Genomic DNA, 16,853 nt, shown 5'->3' with positions numbered 1-16,853 from the left:
GCGGGGGGCGGAGCGGGCCCTGGGGGCGGGGCGGGCCCTGGGGCGGGGGGGGCGGGTCCTGGGGGCAGGGCGGGCCCTGGGATGGGGAGGGGTCGGGCCCTGGGGACGGGGGCGGGGCGGGCCCTGGGGGCGGGGCGGGCGGGCCCTGGGGGCGGGGGGCGGGGCGGGCCCTGGGGCGGGGCGGGGGCGGGTCCTGGGGGCGGGGCGGGCCTGGGATCGGGGAGGGGTCGGGCCCTGGGGACGGGGGCGGGGCGGGCCCTGGGGCGGGGCGGGGCGCGCCCTGGGGGCGGGGCGGGCCCTGGCCGCGGCGGGCGCTGTCCGCAGGTCCTGGTGCTGAAGTAGTCCCCGCCGGTCCTCACCCAGCGCCCGCGCGGAGGCCATGGCGTTTGCGGTGAAGACCCTGGTGGGTGGCCGGCTGAAGACTCTCACCGGGAGCCTGGGGGTCGGAGAGGACACGGGGGACGGGGGCAAGTCTGTGGCTGAAGCGCAAGGCATGAACCGGGAGGAGCAGGAGTATCAGAAGCAACTGGTGGAAGAGAAGTAAGTGGACCCCTTCCCAGCTCCACGAACTTCCCGAAACATGGCCTTGCCCGTCGCTAGGGTCGTCTCGGACTCTGAGCCCGTAAGCGTCTGCGATGTGCCCTCTAGGCTGACCCCAGGGTCACCCCCTCTCAAACCCAGGACCTTGCTGCAGCTTCACGCTTGGGCTGAGAGTGAATGCGGGCAGCGGAGGTAGGCGCGTGGGATGGGTTGGGGGCACGGGCATTCTGATGAAACAGTAATCCCTTAATCCGATCTGGCTCCAGCCTGTGTCTTCCAAATGGACTTTCTCTAAGCTTTAGACTCTGAGAAACACTGTGCAGCTGAGGGGCTCGGAATCAAAGAGACAGCTCCTGAGATGGGGCATTCACAGATACTGAGGCTTCTTGTGTGAGGCAGTACAGAGGGAGAGAGGCAGCCCAGCTAGAGTAAGGGGCTGGACTCCAGGGGTAGGCTGCTTGGGTGCAGATCAAGGCTTTTCATTTTTTTTGCATAGGAGAGCTGGGGTGGGCCTCCCCGGTGGCACAGCGGTTGAACGCTGGGTTGCGAGGCTGTCCGCAGCCTCTGCAGCGCCGGTTCGATCCCAGTCTGCTCCCCGGCCACCGGAGGAGGGTCCCACATGGTGCGCAGACCTCTCCTGCCGCCCGCTGCTCCCCTCAGCAGTGTACTTCGGTCCTTCTGCCTGTTCTGCTCCCTGCTCTGGCTCTGGTGAATTCTCTCACCCTCCCGCGCTTCTGACTGTACCCAGTGCTTGTATAAATAAATAAATCTTTAAAAGAAGAAGAAGAAGAGCTGAGGTATAGGCCAGAGGTGTGGGGGTGGTGAGAGGATTCTCCAGAGACAGAGTGGGGAGCAAGCAGAACAGGAAGATTTACTGAAATCTCACCCTAAGGAGAGCAGCGGGTGAGACAGGAGAGGTTGGCTGCACCATATCTGGGTTAGCTCCCTGGCTGGGGATTGAACTCAGGTCATAGCAGTGATAGCACTGAGCCTTTAACCCCTAGGCTACCAGGGAGGCCTGGATTCTCCTTTTTTTTTTTTTTTTTTTAAGCTAGTAATCTCAGGCAAATTAGTTAACCTTTCTGTGCTTCAGTTTCCTCTTCTGTAAAATGGGAATAGTAATCAAAAACATGCCTTGGGCCTCCCTCATGATGCAAGGGGTTAAGCACCACACTGTGAAGCAATCCACAGCCTCTGCAGCATGAGTGTGATCCCCAGTAGCCAGGGAGCTACCCACATGGCACAGCAGACCTCTCCTGATTCATCCATTGCTCCCCTCAGCAGTGCATTTCAGTAGATCTGCCTGTTCTGCTCCCTGCTCTGTCTCTGGTGAATCCTCCCACCCCCACAACCTCTGACCTGTACCCCAGTTCTCATATGCGTAAATAAATCAATCTTAGAAAAAAAAAACAGTATGCCTTATATATTTATGAGGATTAAATTACTTAATGCAGATAAAACTGCTTAGCACAGCCCTGGCACATGGTAAATCATTACATATAATCATTATTATTTTACTTAATCCCAGTAACAGTTTGTGAATCATAAGAGCTCCCCATTTTACAAAAGGAGGAAAGTAACTTAGCTAAAGACCTATGGAAACTGGTAGCAGAGCCAGGGTGTGAACGCAAGTCTGTCCCCCACAATTTCCCCCATACCACACAATCCATTAGGGAGAGAAAAGAAAGCCCCAGGGCGGCCACAAAGGACTTATATTAGTGTCCAACAAGAGAGACAGAGTCCTCCACCCCATAGCTCCATCCAGCTGGGGGTGCAGAGAGGACAAGGGGCACTGACGGGGAGGCAGCGAAGGCTAGGTTAAGCCTCCTCCTGACACACAGGCCTCTTGGTCCTCACAACGACCGCCCCGGTGCCCCCTCAGGATGGAACGGGACGCGCAGTTCACACAGAGGAAGGCAGAGCGGGCCGCGCTGCGGAGCCACTTCCGAGACAAATACCGGCTGCCCAAGGTGAGCTTGGGGGGTGGGGGTGGCGCTGCGGATCCGAGCTCAGGTCCTGGTTAAACTGGTATCTGCTAGAACCCAGTGCTTGGCGCGAAGGGGAAACGCTTCCTCTGGAGACGGATAGGTTTGTATTTCTGGAGCCAGTCCAGTCCCTTCTCTCCTTCACACCCTCTGGCCATCCCTCCAGCCCTGGGGCAAGTCCAAGGAGATCAAGGGGTAAAGGCTGCTCATTTTGCAGCAGGGGTGAATACCCTTGGGGCTTCTGAATACTCAGGAAGTGGGAGGGGGGAGGGTTGTGGGTGAGAAGGCAGCACACCCTGTGTGCCAGGCACTTGGCCCTCCAGGCCCTCCAGGCACCCACTAACACTGCCGGGCAGGTTTTGCCCAAGGGAAGTGAGGTCTGGAGAGGTTACAGGGCTCAGCGGAGACAACACAGCCAGCAAGTGGGGCGCTCCAGCATGAGAGTGCCTGCTCTTGCTCCTGGAGCCCTGGCTGCCTTCCAGGGTAAGGAGCGCGCCTGCAGAGGGCAAAGTCGTCCCTTGGTTGCTTGAGCTGCCAGGAGGGTGCCCTCCCCCACCACCCCCACCCTGCCCCTGCGGCAGCATGTGCTTCTGCATGAAGCGCTCTATTTCAGTTGCCTAAGGAGGGAACTGAGGCACCAGCCACTCCCACTACTAGAGTGTGCCTTGGACCGCGCTAGACTCTGAGGGGGAGCAGAAGTGCAGGGCCAGGCCGTAGCACCCCTGACCTGTGCACACATCACACCCACTCACGCAACAGATGTGTGCTGAGCTCCTTCTGCCTCTCACTCCCCCGGGGCTGCAGACTTTTAGAAGCCCCATAAAGAGAAGGCGGGTCCAGAAAGTTGGCCTTTCTGCAGTTACGGAGCGAAGCAGGGAATGGAGTCGTTCCTCAAATGCTTACACCCTGCGTGTCAGAGACGCTGAGTCTGGCAGAAGGGGAAAGACTTGGCTGTGTGAAGTGGAAGGCCTCAGGCTCCCCAGAGGGACAGTGAAGTACAATGACCATCTGTAGCTATTGGACAAAGAGAGCAAAATTATTGGTGACGTCATTTAGATCTAACCCCCACTTGCTCGTTGCGTGACTTTGGGAAAGTTACTTAAGTTACCAGAGGTTCAACTTCCTTATTTGTAAAATGGAGATTAAAAAAAAAAAAAACCTGTCTCACGGGGTTCTTGAGAATGAAAGTACTCAGCTCGTGTCAGCCATATAATAGGGACTTGATGGGCCCTCCCTGGTGGCGCAGGAGTTAAAGACAGCGCTATTAAGCTATTGGCAGCCACTGCACCGTGAGTTCAATCCCTGGCCAGCCAGGGAGCTACCCACATGGCGCGGCAGACCTCTCCTGACTCACCCGCTGCTCCCCTCAGCAGTGTATTTCAGTCAGTCTGCCTGTTCTGTTCCCCACTCTGTCTCATGGCGAATCCTCTCACCCCCACATCTCTGGCCTGTACCCCAGCTCTTGTATGCATAAATAAATATTAAAAAAAAAAAAGAATCTAGGGACCTGGAGCCTGGTCTAGGCCTCCTCCCCGCCCACTAGACACTGGGTCTTCGCGGACCTCCAACCTCAACTATTCCTGCCCCGCTTCCTTTTAGAACGAGACAGACGAGAGCCAGGTCCAGACGGCAGGTGGAGATGTGGAGCTGCCCCCGGAACTAGCTAAGATGGTGGCCGAGGACACGGAGGAGGAGGAAGAAAGGGCCTCGGTGCTGGGGCAGCTGGCCAGCCTCCCTGGCTTGGACCTCGGCTCACTCAGGGACAAGGCCCAGAACACACTGGGGGACCTCAAGCAATCAGCAGAGAAGTGCCACCTCATGTGACCATCCTCCGGGGGTTGTCTGCCGGGGTGACTGGGGGGCTGGGCCCACCTGAGGGCTAGAGCGTAGCTCCCTCCCAGGGACCACTGCCCCATCTTGGCTTTGCTTCCCCTGTGCCACGAGAGTCCCAGGACCCTTCCCATGTAGGACCTAAGCTTGCCTTCTGCTTTCTCCTTCTCCTTACTTGTGAGGACCCATCGTCCCTGCTCAGCACTGGAGGGCGTGGTTTCCTATAATCCTATAATTTCCTATAATTCCTATAATCCTTCGATTATAGGAATAGACCTGTCTCTCCCTGGCCGTGGCCCCAAGTTCCGCACATGAGACACAGAGAGATGGAGAAAGCCTGGTGTGTCGGGGTTTACCACAGGTGTGTCCCAGCAGCACAGGCACAGCCAAGCAGCCAGCCCCCCTGGATGCCTTGCTCCCCTAGACACCGCCACTCAAATGTGCTCAGTGGGGACTCCGGGCAGGCACCCTCAGCATACAGGACGCCGAGAATTTGCGTCTCCAAGACTGTCCCTTCTGGGCCTCGTTTCATCATCTCTAAAATGGGGATGCTCTGGGGATTTCTAAGACTCAAGCTGGTCCTTCTTGGCCCTCGGAGCCAGCCCCTAGCCCCTCCTTGGGCAGGACAGCAGCTGCAGCTGTGGCCTCAAGCAACTGCCACTGTGCTGCAGACTCTGGCTCCTGGGAGCTGAGTTACGCTGGGTGAGGGCTGAGTGCCAAGGGCAAGGCTGGCGGCTCCCGGCCTGGTCTCGGCCCAAGCCCAGGCAATTTCTGTTCCGTTCCCATAGAGCTCTCTCTGGGTTCCCGAGCTTGGTCTCCTTTCTCAGCTCAGTGAAAAATAAAAATTTCAAACGTTGTATCTATCTTCCCACTTTTACGGAGATTTGCGGTTCACAGCCTTGGGGTTCACAGCCCCTCCCTGCAACCCTGCCTTTGCAGGAGTATCCTTAACCTCCTTACCTACTTCATGGGTGCTCCAGAATCTAGAAGATGTTCAAGCTCCACTCTCTCCGGGCCCTGGGACTAATGGAGCGCCAGGGCCACCCTAGGCCCAAGGAGCATGTGGCAACCAGTTGGATGGGGATGCATCTGGGAAGGCACCCCTCTGGACCCCTAACTGAGGACCCTGAGGGGTCCCGCTCATGCACTGCTGTTTCTAGCACCTGTGCCCATGGCCTCTCCTCTCCCGGAGCATGGATGTTGTAGCAAAAAGGAGAGGCGAGCACATGATGGCTGCAGAGCTTAGGGACCTGCCTTGCCCACCTGCCTTGCCCACCCCAGAGTTGGCTCCTTCTGTCCCAGAGCCACTACCCCCACTTCTTTCCAGAGATGCGCAGACAGGTCAGAGCTCCTTGGGGTTCCTGTGAGGAGGGAACCATTGTAGGTTCCAGCCCTGGTGCTGCTGGCTCTTCCCCAAGCCTGTTTTCCCCTGTAAGATAAAGGACCCCCCTCCAAAAATAACTCATGTGTCCAATGATGATAGGCCACATCAAAACATGGTCACTCACTCCTTAAAAAAATACAGTGAGGGCCTCCCTGGTGGCACAGGCGGTTGAGCGCTACACTGTGAAGCTGCCCGCAGCCTCTGCAGCACCAGTTCGATCCCGGCCGGCCGGTGAGAATCCCACATGGCGCAGCAGACCTCTCCTGTCTCCCAGCTGCTCCCCTCAGCAGTGTATTTCAGTCCATCTGCCTGTTCTGTTCCCCACTCTGTCTCCGGTGAATCCCCTCACCCTCCTGTGCATCTGGCCTATACCCTGGTTCTTGAATAAAAATTAACAAATCTTTAATTAAAAAAAATACAAAGCTTTAAAAAAAAATACAGTGAGCCCAATTCTCACCCTGTTCACCTGTGGGGGATCCAGGAAACCAACCAGGAGGCTCCACAAGCAGGCCCCCTGCAGTGTAAGCAGGAAAAATGGGCTGTAGGTACCCCCCAGTACCCCCCACCAGCCATTGTTGGCTTCAGAATGAGGGGCAGCCAGCCAAGATTTACAGGCAAAACAGTCATATGAGGGTTTGGTTTCAAGGACAAAGTTTCCATTAAGCCTCTTTTATAAAATAGAACAAGGAACATAAAACCTGTGCGGTGAGCAGTATGGTATGGGGAGGGGCCGGGGGCAGGGCGCTGTGGCCTGGTTGTTACACAGTTGGGGAGGGGGGTGTCTCCTGAGCACCTGCGGGAAAGGACATGGGGCCTGGGTCTCTGCACGGCTCCTAGGCTTCCCCTGGGCTACCGCTGGACCTTCCTGGAGCTGGAGGAGACAGGAGTCTTGTCCCCCTGGGTAGGGGGGCAGTGGGCCTCCTGAGCAGCGTCAGCAAGGCCTATGTCAGCACTGCACCCCCAGGGGCCTCTGCCTGATGGGACTGGACAGGCCCTTTCCCCTCAGTGGTTTGCAGGCCCAAGAGCAAAAGGTGGAGGGGGCTCTGTAGGGGACATTAGCTCTCACTGAATCCTCACAAAACAGGGGGGTTGAGGCCCGGGATCAGGAGGGTGCTGAGCCCCAACGATGGTTCCCTCCTCACAGCCTGGGAACCCCAAGAACTCTGACCTATCTGCATGTCTGGAAAGAGGGGCGGTGGCTCTGGGACAGAAGGAGCCAGCTCTGGGGCTCCGGCAGAGATGGGCAAGGTGGGCAGGCCGAGGGCCTCCAAGCGCTGCAGCCATGCTGTGCCTGCCTCCCTCCCCCACGCTTCTGCGGGCCATGTTCCTCTCATTGGTGTCCCCTCCGCCTCATACCTGTCCTACGCCCTCAGCAGGGGGTGAGCCTGGCTCTGTGCCTGCCCCCCCCAAGTCCTGGGGCCGCCTACCATGCCCGGGGTCACTGCTTGGTGACTGCTCCACCCATCGGGTGCCACCACAACGCAAGCCACTTGCCCCTGGAACTTCCCTCCCATAGGAATTAAAGCCCCACCCTTAGGGCACCGCGTTTGGAGGAAGGCCCCGCCTCTCGTGGCCCTCGCCCTCCTGGCCTCCTTGCCGCCTTCCTCACACCTTCGTGCTCAGTCTGACAGTGACGGTGAGAGCGAGGAGGCAGCCTTCCCGCCCCCCACACTTTCAGAGAGAGGGCTGGGCTGCTCCCTCTCACCCCACCTTCCAGCCCCAGAAATGGGGTTTCAGGGAGATTGGTGTGAGCCCTGGTCTCTGCCCAGCCCCCGCCTCCTGCCTCCAGACAGCTCGGGCCCAGTTCCCTTTCCTGCGGCAGTGGAGAGAGGCTCGGAGTTCGTTGTTCGGGGACCTTTCGCCCAAGAGCCAGATGGTCCCCCTTAAATGCCCCAAGCTCCCTTCTCCCAGCCACACAGGCACCGGGGACATCTGGCAGAAGGTTATTGGCTGAGCCTGAGCTGCTGGCAGTGCCTAGTGACCCAGCTGCTGCCTGAGGCAGGAGTGGGGGTGGGGAGCCAGAGAATCAGCCCCCCTGTCTCTAACCCTAACTGGCTGCTACTGGCCAAGGCCCGCCCACAGAAGTGAGGTCTCAGCACAGCCAAGGAGCCAGGGTGGGTTGGGCTGGGGGCAGCAAGGTTGAGGCTGCCCTGACCTGACGCAGCAGGAGCCATACCCGCGGTGTGCGGTCAGGAGTAGGCCTGCGGGGCCTGCGTGGGTTTAGGGCTTGCACGCTTGCACATGGCCTCAGTGTGTGTGGCTGCGCACTGTGTGTCCTGGGACTGCCAGCATGCAGGGATGGGTGTGAGCTAGTCTGGGGAAAGTGGTCTTTGGGTGCTTCCCTCCCCAGCCTGGCATCTTCCTCTGTGGGAGGGCTGGGATGACAACCTTTGGGGACAGAGTCCTTCTAGGGCCTCCCATAGCAACCGAGGTTCTAGGTCCTTCCTCATCTTTCCAGTTAGTGAAAGAAGGCGCAGGCTGGGCACAGGGACACCTAAATCCCCTCAATCTGCTCCAGAGGCCAACCTGCTTCCCCCAGGGTGTCCCTTTGGGAGACAGAAAAGGTCCAGGCTCTGATACTCCTCCCCACTCGGCCCAGTGCTGGCTGTAGTTTTGGGGGACTGAGCGGCAGAGAGAGGAGAGGGCAGGGTAAAGTGCACAGTCATTGCTGGGAAACAACATTCACCCCCGGGAAGAAGAAACATGTTTAAGCAGATGAGCTGTTCCCTTAGGTCTCTGGACCGCAGGAAGAGGACAGCCTGCCTCCTCCCTGCCCACAGCCCCAGCCCCCTGGGGGCCGCTCCTCCCCCTCCACATGTGACAATCTCAGGCCCTGGCTTCAGAGGGCAGCGCGGGCCTCACCAACACGGGTCTGCGAGCAAGGCCTATGCAGTCAGGCCTTGCTCACCCCAGGCCCCTCCCGCCACCGCCCGGCCAGCTGCGCCAGCTGCACGCAGCGCCCTCCTTCATTGCCTCATTTTACCCATTGGGGCTTTCTGTCCGGCCCTTTCTAAAATAATACAGACCCGAGTCCCACCTCTCCATCCCAACCTGAAAAGGACATTGTGTGGAATGCTCGCGCCGGGTCAGGCGCTCCTGCAGGAACTCAACCCTCCCGCGTTTCCACAGGGCACTTAGCCGTCCCCCTCGCTTTACCAGGAAACAGGCCAACCCGCCGGCCATTTCACGGTTAAAAGGCAGAGCCCGCCCCGCCTGCCCTCGGGCCCTCTGGCCTACACTGCCCCCCAGTGGCCGCGCCAAGGCTTCCGCGAAGTGCCCGCCTTCGGAAGGCCTCTAAAGAAGGCCGAGAGTCTCAGTCTGCAAGAGTCTCCATCTGGGAACTGCTGCCTGGGTGGCTGCTCTTGGGTGCGCCCCCTCCCCAAGTCCCCAAAGACGCTCTGAGTGCTGTCCAGACAGACCTAGGCGTGGTGGCAGGGGGAAGAGCCTGCTGGAAATGAGCCCTGGCTGGGAGTCCTGGGGGGCTGGGCATGAGCACATGGCACCCAAGAGGATGCCCTTTCTCCAGTCTGATTCTCTGCCCGCTCTGGCCGGGGGCCTGCCTGGGCGGGGAGTGTGCGGCCTGGAGCAGAGCATGTCACTCCTGCGTCTGCGCTCAGCCCGGTCCAGGTGCAGACAGGAAGGCCCGTCTAGGCTCTTGGGCCTGCCCTGCCCAGTCCCACGGGTTTTGCAGGCAGCCTGACTCCCCTGGTACCCCAGAAGCTGAAGGCAAGAGGCAGAGGTCTCCCCCAGGGACCCCAGCTTTTCCTCTAGCCCCCGCCAACAGAGGCTACCTAGCCTGTTTTTCTAAGGCAGGAAAAGAAGCAGTTTCAGAAAATAATTTAATAGTGAAACAATGAATTATATACATTCTTTACACCCAGCCCCCCGAAGGGAGATAGGTTACTGGCTCCACAGAGGCTTTTAAGGGCAAAAGGGCTAGAAATTATCAACACCCTCTGATTTTTTTTATAAAGAAACCCCCCCAATAATTCCAGGCGTACATTCCTCTCCAGGGCCCGTGTGTTTGTACATGCAGGGGCGGGGGGTGCTGTTAGCAGCCCCCCTGGAGAGATGGGGGGGGAGTCGCATGGGTAGCGGCAGTGTGAGACTGAGAACAGGGTCTCCTTGATTGTTGGGTCCCCCGAAGCCCAAGGGGTCAGGTAGCCACATGCTTCTTCCTCCCAGGCCAGAACCAGTTTTTTGACAAAGAAGGGGTGTTGACGGAAGAAGGATGGAGGGAGAAGGATGAGGACTGAGGCCACCCCCCTTCCCCTTGTGCCCGGGCAGGAACAAGGTGTGAGTTTCTCATATTTGCCCCACTCGCCACAGTACAAAGTACATTATTTTCATGCTTCAAGGATTATCTTAACACAGTGAGGGTAGGGGTGGTCATTCCCAGGAAGACTGGAGTTCTGTAGGGTGGGGTCATCCCTGAGGGGTCTTGGGGTATCTCATTCCAGTGCACAGGAGGTGAGCGGCAGTAAGGTTTCCCAGGGAGGACAGCTGCCTGCTGGCAGGGAGGGCCAAGAAAGAACCTTGTCCTCCTCTCAGAGCAAAGCCAGGATTTTCATGCCTCCACTCAACAGGCTCCAGACCCAGCAGCCACCAAAAAAAAGTCATATTTAAGAATCATCTTTCCAGAGTCCGGGCTTAAACATCCACACCGTGCTCGGGGCCCAGGCCCAGTGCTTCCAGAAGATGACATCAGTCTTCAGCACTTTGGGGACTGGAGAGCATTCTGAGGGGGGCTAGAGAGCTTAAAATGTGGGGGCTATAGTGGCCCACCCAGGAAGCCTGCTTTGCAGAGGACCAAAGAATCCTGGACGTCAGCCTGGGTTATGCTCCCCTAACTCCAGATGGGGTGTCCAGTCATCTTTCCGGGGTCACTGGAGAGTACAAGCTGTAGAGGGGGAGGGGAGGGTTGTCTCAGCTTTCAGGCAAAAGAGGGCGAAATCTAGGGCTGTCCCAGCCCCCAGCCCCCCTTGGATAGAGGATCAGGCCTCAGGGCAGAACTCACAGCTGCGAACAGACTCCAACATCCCTTCTTTATCCAAGGCCTCGGCTCCCCAGTGAGAATCCCTCATCTAAAGGACATAAAGGCAGCACAAAGGGTGAGAGGCAGCCAGAGGCAGGCCCAACCGAGAGTGAAAGAGGAGACAGGACCGACAGGCCTTCAGGTGGAGACTGAAGAGCGAGGCACGCAAGAGCTAGAGCAGGGGCAGGAAGCCATAGGCAGAGGGACAGCACCCATGGGCCCCTGGGCACCCACCTTAATCTGCTCCTTCAGGTATTCAGCTCGAGCCATGAGGTTCTGAACCTGCCAAGGGAAGACAGGCCCGTGAGTACGTGAGAGCCTCCTCACTCCTGATGCTCCCCAGAACCCCTTTCCACTCAACAACTGCTCTGACTTCTTTATCCACTTACTCCTCCAGGAAGCCTTCCCAACTGCAGCAGCCCAGCAACCTTCTGTTGTTAGGTGGTTGCCTGTCCCTGACCCGGGCACCAGAGTGCCAATGGAGCACACGGGCAACCACTTACCAAGTCTGGGGCAGACCTACGACACCCTAAAGGAACCTGAGGACCCCCAGATGGGAGGAGGGTAAAGAGGAAGAAAATAAGCCCCAGCCCCTCCACCCCGCTCCCAGGCACCTCAGTATGAAGCAGCTCCCGCCTCCGGCCTGGGGGCTCCGCTGCAAAGAGAGGGCAGGTAGTGAGGACAGGGTGGCCAAGGGCTGCAGGGAGTGGGATGATGAGGGGGGTCTCACCTGCCAGCAGCAGCAGCAGCTCCCCCAGGACGTGCTGGTACAGGACCAGGGCGTCCTGCTCCCCACCAGCTTCCTCCTCCTGCAGCCACACGCACAGCGGGTCACTTAGGACCATGGCCAGGGTCCTGCCTGCCCGACCTGGACCCATCCCGCGGGGCACAAACCTTGGCCGTGGCAGCCGAAGCCACTTCCAGGGCAGCGAGGAGGCGTGGCTTGTCTCGGGCCATCTCTGGGATGAGAAGGCAAAGGACATGAGGGGCGTCCTTTCTATTTGATCTGGGGGAGCCTCCCCAAACATACCTCTCTCTTGGGAGGGAAGCCACTGGAGAGCCTGCACTCGGCCAGCAAGTGGGCTTACCTTTGAGCAAGTCTCGAGCAGAGGCTCCCTGCCCCAGCAGGGCCTGACTGGAAGAGGAGACGATGGCCTTGAGCTCCTCAGCCCGGGACACATACTGCCCCACCTGCAAGGAGTGGGGGGCTGAGGTGCAGCAGCCCCTCACCCATCTCCCTCACCAGCTCTGACCCCAAGTTCTCCCTCTCGTCCTAGCGGCTGCTCCAAGATGGACTGTCAGGGGCCACCCGAGGTTGGCCCCAGTGGCCCCTTCCCAGAGAGAAAGTTCCAGGTCTGGGAGCCAATCCCGGGGCCCCGGGGCCCCTCACCCATTTCCACAAGTGGGCACTCTGGGGGCCCCTCACCCATTTCCACAAGTGGGCGCCCCGGGGGCCCCTCACCCATTTCCGCAAGCAGGCGCTCGCTCATTCACCTTGGCCTTGATTGCTTCCTTCCGCTGGGCGTCCACCTCATCTGTGGAAAACGGGGGTTTCTACAGGGAAGCTGAGGCAGGGGCCCTCTGCCCCCCACCAAAGCCTCGAGAACTCTCCGAGAGCACAAAGTCCCAGATTTACCCTCTGCCTTATCTCCCACACATCCCGGATGGGGAGTGTCTTCTGGAACCCAGCCACGGCAGCTACCGCTGACCCACCCTGCTGCACCCCGGGGCTCTGGGCAGGGCTGGCACTCACAGTGTAGGGCAGGCACAAAGAAGTCCAGCGCCTTGCAGTAGAGAGATAAGGCAGCCGCGGCGTCGCCTTCCTGGTCCTTCTTCACTGCCTGCACCACCAAGGCGGTCTGGGGACAGGCAGAACAGGAGTCAAGCCCACCCCCATGCCCAGGGACAAGCAGGCTCCCTACACCCCTTCTCTGCCTCCTGTTGGAGTAGATGAGACCACCCTCGCCCCGCCTCACCCCCCTGGCCTGCTCACAGCTTGCGCCAGGCTGTCCCCACTGGGCATGTGCTCCAGGTCCACCCAGGGGTGGGCAAAGAAGTCCTGGAAGGAGATGCGGCGGCCGGGGTCTCGCTCCAGGAGCCGCTTCAGCAGGTCACGGCAATCTCGAGAGAGCAGGGGCTGCAGCGGGAGCTGCGGGTAGGGGGAGGGCCGGGCTCAGATGGCTGCGGGCCCTAGAACCTCAGCCCTCACCTAGAGGCCTGTCAGGATCACCCTGTCCTGGGATGCCCCGGAAGGACGCCTTCAATGAGTGGGGAATCTGAGACCCAGAAGGAGAAGCGAAGGGTCTAGGGGACGGGGCAATGGAGGGCCATGCTCCCCCAGGCTGCTGTGCGCACCCTCCTGGGCCCCTCAGCTCTGGGGAGCCTCCTCCACGGGCTCTTCTTCACCCCCGGATCAAGCCCGGAGAAGGCTGGGCCAGAGCTGCCCCGGCACGCTCCCTGGGGCTCGAGGGGTCTGCACAACACCCGTGGGGAAGGCCTTTGGCCCTGCTGCGGCTGTCTGGGTCCCTGGCACTGAGTGGAGTCAGACCGCCAGCCTGGAGCGTGCCCAGCACCCTAGGGTGGGCTACCACCCACATTCCCAACTGTGTGGGCAGCAGCGACCCTGACGCCCTCTCCCTGCAATACCAGGGCCCCGCGGGGCTGCACCCACCTCCACAGCCCGGCTGCTCCGGATCTTCTCTTCCAGCTCTGAGAACGACCTGGAGGCGAAGGGGGGCTGCCCGAAGAGGGCTTCTGTGGAAGGGAGGCAGAGGGCAGGCTGGGCGGGGACAGGGTCCGGCCTGGCCCGGCCCACCCCCGGGGAGGGCGCCTGGCACCCTCCGAGCCGGGGCTCCGGGCCGGCAGCGCCGGTGTTCTTGGGAGAAGCCCTCAGGAGCGGCCGGGAAGGAGCTCTCACCATACAGGATGACACCCACGGACCAGAGGTCCACCCGGGCGTCGTACTGCCGCCGACACACCATCTCGGGGGCCATGTAGAGAGGGGAGCCCCGGAGCACGTGCTTCTCGTCCCAAGGGGACATGTGCTGTGCGAAACCGAAGTCTGCGGGCAAGAGGGGCAGCAGGCAGCGTGGCTCGCAGTGCAGCTGCTGCGGCTCCCGGGCCCCAGGGCAGGGCTCCTCCGCCCCTGCCACGCTCCCACGCCGCTCACGCTGTTTCTCTCAGCAGCCGCCTAACGAGCGCGCACCCCTGACAGCGTCCCCAGGAGACACAAGTCCTACACGCCCTGCAGTGCCCCATCAGACACCTCTGCCCAGGAAGCCCCCCCACTGCGAGGATGCGGGCCACTCGGGGTTGGCACCGCCCTCTGTCCCCCCGAACTCAGGCTGCACCCAGCCCCTGGCCTCAGCCTCAAGTCCCTTCCTGTCCACATTCTCAGGGGCCCCACGGCCCGTCCCTCACCCCACACCCTCCCACACCGCCACAGACTGAGTCAGAGTCGCTCCAGGTCTGGGGACACTGTGCCCGCCCCCCATCCACTGTGCTGCTCCAGTCAAGTGTAGGGCGCCCGAGACAGGACCGGCTTCTGGTGATACGAGGCCCAGTCCCGATCTCCCAGCCTGTCACCACATAATGACTCAACAGCGGCGCCATGAGAAGCCGGCTGCCGAGTGAGCCCAGGCAGAGGGAGCACTGCACACACACCCTCCCGGCCTCACCCCTGCTGATTCAGACTCACACCTGCCAGTTTAAGGTGGGGTTTCTCCAAGGAGCTCAACAGAATGTTCTGTGGCTTCAGATCCAGGTGAGAGATGTTCCGTTCGTGCAGAAACTGCAGGGCACTGGCTGGGGAGAAGGACCCATGCAGGGAAAGGTCAGGGGAGGCCTCTTCCACCTGCCCCTCACCTCCCAGCCTTTCATCTGCCTCTTCAAATTGGCACCACCCCAGTTCTGGCCCAGCCGGTCGACTGAATGCTTCACACCCAAGTACCAGGCTCCTGCCACTTGTAAATATTTGCCTCCCATCCTGAGGACCCTCCTTCCCCCGTCAGGCCCATTCACAAATCCCCTCTCCTCCAGGAAGCCTCTCTCGATACAGCCCTTTAGGCTCCTGCTCTTTTCCTTGGCAAATTGCATGTGTTCTATCCACGGGCCCTGGAATGTCCTGTGAGTTTCTTATATTAAAATCCATATGTGGGGCCTCCCTGGTGGCACAGTGGTTGAGCGCTGGGCTGCGAAGCTTTCCGCAGCCTCTGCAGCGCCAGTTCGATCCCCGGCCACTGGCAAGGGTCCCACATGGCAAGCAGACCTCTCCTGCCTCGCCTGCTGCTCCCCTCAGCAGTGTATTTCATCAGTCTGCCTGCTCTGCTCTCCCCTCTAGCTCTGGTGAATTCTCTCACCCTCCCGCGCTTCTGACTATACCCAGTGCTTGCATAAATAAATAATTTCTTTAAAAAAAAAAAAAAAGACTTATATATATATTTATTTATTTATTTATACAAGCGCTGGGTACAGTCAGAAGCGCAGAAGGGCGAGAGAATACACCAGAGCCAGAGCGGGGAGCAGAGCAGGCAGAAGGACCGAAGTACACTGCTGAGGGGAGCAGCGGGCGGCAGGAGAGGTCTGCGCACCATGCGGGACCCTCCTCTGGTGGCCGGGGAGCAGCCGGGGATCTAACTGGCACTGCAGAGGCTGCGGGCAGCTTCGCAACCCAGTGCTCAACCGCTGCGCCACCAGGGAGGCCCTAAATAAATAAATCTTTGAAAAAATAAAATAAAATCCACATGTGGAAGCCTGGCCTCCTCACAGGTGGGTGATACTCTCTGTCTCTCACAGCCCTTTAGCCATGGGCACAATGGCCCTCAAAATCCAGGCTCAGCATAGTGGGCAACTACTGTGAGTGCCAGGGTTCTAAGCCTGGGCCAAGAGCACAGTGGGAGGGCAGAAATCATGGGAAGGGGTGCCAGGCTGGGGCAGAGGCGCTTACCCAACTGCTGCATGAAGATGCGAGCCACCTTCTCAGGAAGAATCCTGCGCGTGTGGATGAAGCGAGACAGGTCTCCCCCTGCACAGAACTCCATGATGAGATAGATGTTGTCACTGTCCCACTGCGGTACAAGTGGAGAGGCAGCTTGAAGACAGTGTCCCTTTTCCAGCCCCCTATGGGGGTGGCCACACACCAGGCCAGTACCTGGAAATCTTTCAGGTGTACAATGTGGGGGTGTCGAATGCCCTTGAGGATCTCAATCTCTGTCAGGAGGTTTTCCACGGATGCCTTGTTGAGACTCTTCTTGGCCACGCACTTTATGGCTACCACCTCTCGAGTGTCCTTCTGTGCCGACAGATTTGAGGACTCTGTCTTGAGGGGGCCAAGACTCATGCCTGACCAGAAGAGCCCAGGTCACCTCTGACCCTCTACCTCTCACTGGGCCTGCCCATCACAGGGGCATCCAGGTATCCCAGCTTGCTCTTCCCATGCCACTGAGGGATCCCGGCTTCCCGACCCAGGCTGCTGGGCTCCAGCCCTCTCTTCCAGAACCCACGTCACTGCATTCCGGAGCGCCCCGGGAAAAGCAAGCCCGTCGGGGTTCCAGCCCGCCGGGGTGGCTGCCCGACTAGGCTGGCCCTGGAGACCCCTGACCCGGGCTCCCCCCGCCCGCCCGGGGCTTCCCCGTCTGGCCCTGTCCCCGCGCCACCGACACGCCGCCCCCGAGGTCCCCGCGGCTCTCCAGGCGGGCGAGGGGCGCGCCGGGCGTCTGCTCTTCAGGTACCGGGCGGCACCGGCGCCCCCTCCCCGGCAGCCTGGGCAGAGTCCTGCAGCTCGGGGTCCCCGGCCGCTCGCACGCCGGCTCTCGCGTCCCCCCGGCGCCCAGGCGCGCCCACCTGCCCCCCGAGCCCCAATTCCCGGCTCGCGCGGGCGCGCCGTGGGGACGCCCCCACCTTGGCGTAGGCCTTGTACACCGTGGCGTACGTGCCGCTGCCCAGGCGCTCGGTGAGGATGAAGCCGTCCAGCCGCGGGGGGCCCCAGCCGGGCCCCGCCATCCCGGCCGCCCCGCGCCCGCACCGGCGCTTCCGGGTTCCCGGCACCGGGTTCCGGCCGGACCCGAGCGGCCGGCAGCGC

At 60.3% G+C, this 16,853-nt stretch overlaps 2 protein-coding genes across 4 annotated transcripts; one reads left to right on the top strand and one right to left on the bottom strand.

Annotated features, from left to right (window-relative positions):
- The first annotated feature begins 376 nt into the window (after positions 1 to 376).
- Positions 377 to 4,349, top strand: CPLX3 (complexin 3). Its single transcript, XM_037501728.1, has 3 exons — positions 377 to 540; positions 2,423 to 2,510; positions 4,125 to 4,349. The coding sequence occupies exons 1-3, from the start codon at positions 380 to 382 to the stop codon at positions 4,347 to 4,349; spliced, it is 474 nt and encodes a 157-aa protein (XP_037357625.1). The 5' UTR covers positions 377 to 379.
- A 5,209-nt stretch (positions 4,350 to 9,558) lies between these two features.
- ULK3 (unc-51 like kinase 3) lies at positions 9,559 to 16,827 on the bottom strand. 3 transcript variants are annotated; one of them, XM_037502098.2, is made up of 16 exons: positions 16,673 to 16,827; positions 15,924 to 16,064; positions 15,720 to 15,840; positions 14,474 to 14,578; positions 13,692 to 13,835; positions 13,446 to 13,528; positions 12,768 to 12,923; positions 12,528 to 12,633; positions 12,269 to 12,309; positions 11,863 to 11,965; positions 11,669 to 11,733; positions 11,505 to 11,583; positions 11,389 to 11,429; positions 11,009 to 11,056; positions 10,757 to 10,823; positions 9,559 to 10,639 (listed from the first exon to the last, which is right to left on the bottom strand). In XM_037502098.2, exons 1-16 carry the CDS (start codon positions 16,772 to 16,774, stop codon positions 10,623 to 10,625), a joined length of 1,419 nt encoding a protein of 472 aa, XP_037357995.1. In that variant the 5' UTR covers positions 16,775 to 16,827; the 3' UTR covers positions 9,559 to 10,622. The 3 variants fall into 3 exon arrangements, with proteins under 3 accessions (XP_037357995.1, XP_037357997.1, XP_037357996.1); XM_037502100.2 differs by lacking the exons at positions 13,692 to 13,835; positions 16,673 to 16,827 and having other exon boundaries at positions 9,560 to 10,639; positions 15,924 to 16,353; XM_037502099.2 differs by lacking the exons at positions 9,559 to 10,639; positions 16,673 to 16,827 and having other exon boundaries at positions 10,785 to 10,823; positions 12,237 to 12,309; positions 15,924 to 16,354.
- Positions 16,828 to 16,853: the final 26 nt, after the last annotated feature.

Source organism: Talpa occidentalis, unplaced genomic scaffold (genome assembly GCF_014898055.3).
Source record: "Talpa occidentalis isolate TD23 unplaced genomic scaffold, MPIMG_talOcc4v2.1 talOcc4.11, whole genome shotgun sequence".
Taxonomy (NCBI): domain Eukaryota; kingdom Metazoa; phylum Chordata; class Mammalia; order Eulipotyphla; family Talpidae; genus Talpa; species Talpa occidentalis.
This window is presented reverse-complemented; position numbering and strand designations above follow the sequence as displayed.